Source organism: Orycteropus afer, unplaced genomic scaffold, assembly GCF_000298275.1.
Source record: "Orycteropus afer afer isolate SDZICR_OR568_19922 unplaced genomic scaffold, OryAfe1.0 scaffold00008, whole genome shotgun sequence".
NCBI classification, from domain to species: domain Eukaryota; kingdom Metazoa; phylum Chordata; class Mammalia; order Tubulidentata; family Orycteropodidae; genus Orycteropus; species Orycteropus afer.
In genome coordinates, this window is record NW_006921595.1 from 20,056,079 (window position 1) to 20,059,273 (window position 3,195).

Below are 3,195 nucleotides of genomic sequence, written 5' to 3' on the forward strand. Positions count from 1 at the left end.
TTGTTGTTGTTGTTGTTGTTATGTGCCGTCGAGTTGGCCCCGACTCATAGCGTCCCCTCCTTGGGTTTCCGAGGCAGTATCACTACGGAAGTAGGATTGCCCAACCTAAAGTAATGAAAATTTAAATGTACTGTATAAATTGATAGTAAAATCTGACAAGTCTCCCTTCCTCCCTACTCTCACCAGCCTACTATCCTTTCCAAAAGGTAATCCTATTAAAAGGACTCTGATAGTAATGTGATTCTTTGAGTCTTATATAATTTCAAATACATAAATGTCATATTATCTGTATTTGTGTGGTATAGACTAGTGTCTTTAATAGTTGTGTGTATATATCCATTAAATTACTTGACAATTTATCTATTGATGGACATTTGTTGATTTCCAGATTTTGCTTTATAAAGAATACTAGAGCAATTACTATTTGTCATTCGCCATTTTATAAGCAGAATAACTACTGACCCATAGGAATCATATAGAAGATATTTATTGAATGAATAACACCTAAGCAACAATCACTCTTACCAATATATTTTTGGAGTGTTTATGAATATTTCTCTTGAATAGATTCCTAGAAGTAAATATAATGTCAAAGGCTATAATGCAAAATTTCTCTTGCAAAATCTCCACACACATTCTACTCTATTCTAATTGAAGAACTTAGCTATCTTATGTTAGCCACTTGACTTGTGAAAATAATTAGCGTTTTCTTGATTACTAGTATTTTTACATATGTTTACTGTCTACTTGATATTTTTTTTCCTCTGTGATGGCCTATTGACATCATTTTGCAACATTATTTTACTTGATTTTTCTTTTCTCACTCAATTGAAGGCTTTGTCTCTGCTTTGCAAACATTCTCTTTACTAAATTTGTGTGCTTTTTGCCTTGTAGAAGTTACATATTTTATAACTAATATACGCATTACATATATTATAAAGAGCTCTAGTGGCCTAGTGGATAAAGCATTTGGGCCACTAACTAGACAGCAGTTCAAACCCACTAGCAGCTCTGTGGAAGGAAGATGAGCAATCTACTTCCCTAAAGATTTGCAGCCTTGGAAACCCAGTGGGGGTCGTTATGAGTCGGAATTGATTGTATTACATAACACAAATGTACAAAATACATACATAAAATACAAATTTGCTATGGCAGCCCTAATAAAGGCAAAAAAAAAAAAAAAAATCCATAAACCGAAGAAAATCTTGATTCTCTAGTTTAAGTGTCAAATGGTTGCCACGCGGGAACTTCAAAAGCAGCCCAACGGCAGCTGAGTCTCGCGCAGCTGTGGAATTTAAGACTGAGAAGTAACGACTAAAACCGTTGATACTGAGTCCATGAGGACTTGGATTCCAGCCTGGCCATCACTAGTGCTTGCTGCGCAGAGTGCTCATCGGGTAGCTGGCCAAGATGCCGAATATCAAAATCTTTAGCGGCAGCTCCCATCAGGATTTATCCCAGAAAGTTGCCGACCGCCTGGGCTTGGAACTAGGCAAGGTGGTGACTAAGAAATTCAGCAACCAGGAGACCTGCGTGGAAATTGGTGAGAGCGTGCGTGGAGAGGATGTCTACATTGTTCAGAGTGGCTGTGGCGAAATCAATGACAATCTAATGGAGCTTTTGATTATGATCAATGCCTGTAAGATTGCTTCAGCCAGCCGGGTTACCGCAGTTATCCCATGTTTCCCCTACGCCAGGCAGGATAAAAAGGATAAGAGCCGGGCCCCAATCTCCGCCAAGCTTGTTGCAAATATGCTATCTATAGCAGGCGCAGACCATATCATAACGATGGACCTACATGCTTCTCAAATTCAGGGCTTTTTTGACATCCCAGTAGATAATTTGTACGCAGAGCCAGCTGTCCTGAAGTGGATAAGGGAGAATATCTCTGAGTGGAGAAATTGCACTATTGTCTCACCCGATGCTGGTGGAGCTAAGAGAGTAACATCCATAGCAGACCGGTTGAATGTGGACTTCGCCTTGATTCACAAAGAACGGAAGAAGGCCAATGAAGTTGACCGCATGGTGCTAGTGGGAGATGTGAAAGATCGAGTGGCTATTCTTGTGGACGACATGGCTGACACTTGTGGTACAATCTGCCATGCAGCTGACAAACTTCTCTCAGCTGGAGCCACCAGAGTTTATGCAATCTTGACTCATGGAATCTTTTCTGGCCCGGCCATTTATCGCATCAACAGTGCATGCTTTGAAGCAGTAGTAGTCACCAATACCATACCTCAGGAGGATAAGATGAAGCATTGCTCCAAAATACAGGTGATTGACATCTCCATGATCATTGCAGAAGCCATCAGGAGAACCCACAACGGGGAATCTGTTTCCTACCTGTTCAGCCATGTCCCTTTATAATAGAATAATTTCTGAGTTATTATATTTCATTTTAAAATAAAAAGAAAAACAACCTCATTCTTTATTTCTGTTTGATGAAAATTTCAGCAGAAGGTTTGGCTTGCTCCAGTGTAGCCTTCTACATCCTGTATCAAGAATATTAATTAGAGTTACCTTAAATTGGGGAAAGACAGACAGATTAATTGCTGGGATATCTTACTTGCCTTATCTCATTCTGGCTTCTTTAATGATTTTATGAGCCTTGCAGCTTGAACTATCGCATCATCTAATGTAAATGTTTGCAGCTCAACTGCTCAACTGCTGAAGAATGTCAGACTTTTGAGGATAATGTAGAGGTGTTTGGATATGATTGAGGAATTTTAGACTACTTTGAGTGTGAACACTTAAGAGTTTTCTTCGTTGGAAACAACTAACAACCTCATTCCCTCATGCCCTCTCATTACCCTCATGGATCACAAATCCTCCAAGGTCTATGCTAAATTACAGCAATAGTCCTAGGTAACCCCAAACCTAATTCTTGTTGCTGAGCCTCTGAAAAGACAGGAGCAGGCAGCTTTCAGCTTAAGCAGCCATTAGGTGGACTCATGATGGGAGGCAGCACAATACAGCAAATTGGGAGGAAGAAGATGAATCCATCATCACCTATTAGGAGACTATGTATATTGCATTCTCCTTTGTGTCCTTTTTTGTTTAGATTTTACCTTTAGCCATTTTGATGGTTTCTTGGCCAAATATTCTCTTGAGTCCAAATGATCAGTGTGCCATAGTCTTCGGGAAAGCAAACGTATTTCCTAGTGTGTAATATCTAACATTTGCATTAGATGATTT

The 3,195-nt window shown here is 39.6% G+C and overlaps 1 protein-coding gene across 1 annotated transcript; it reads left to right on the forward strand.

Annotated features, from left to right (window-relative positions):
- Positions 1–1,410: 1,410 nt before the first annotated feature.
- Positions 1,411–2,367, forward strand: PRPS1L1 (phosphoribosyl pyrophosphate synthetase 1 like 1). Its single transcript, XM_007946105.2, has one exon. It carries the CDS (start codon positions 1,411–1,413, stop codon positions 2,365–2,367), a length of 957 nt encoding a protein of 318 aa, XP_007944296.1.
- Positions 2,368–3,195: the final 828 nt, after the last annotated feature.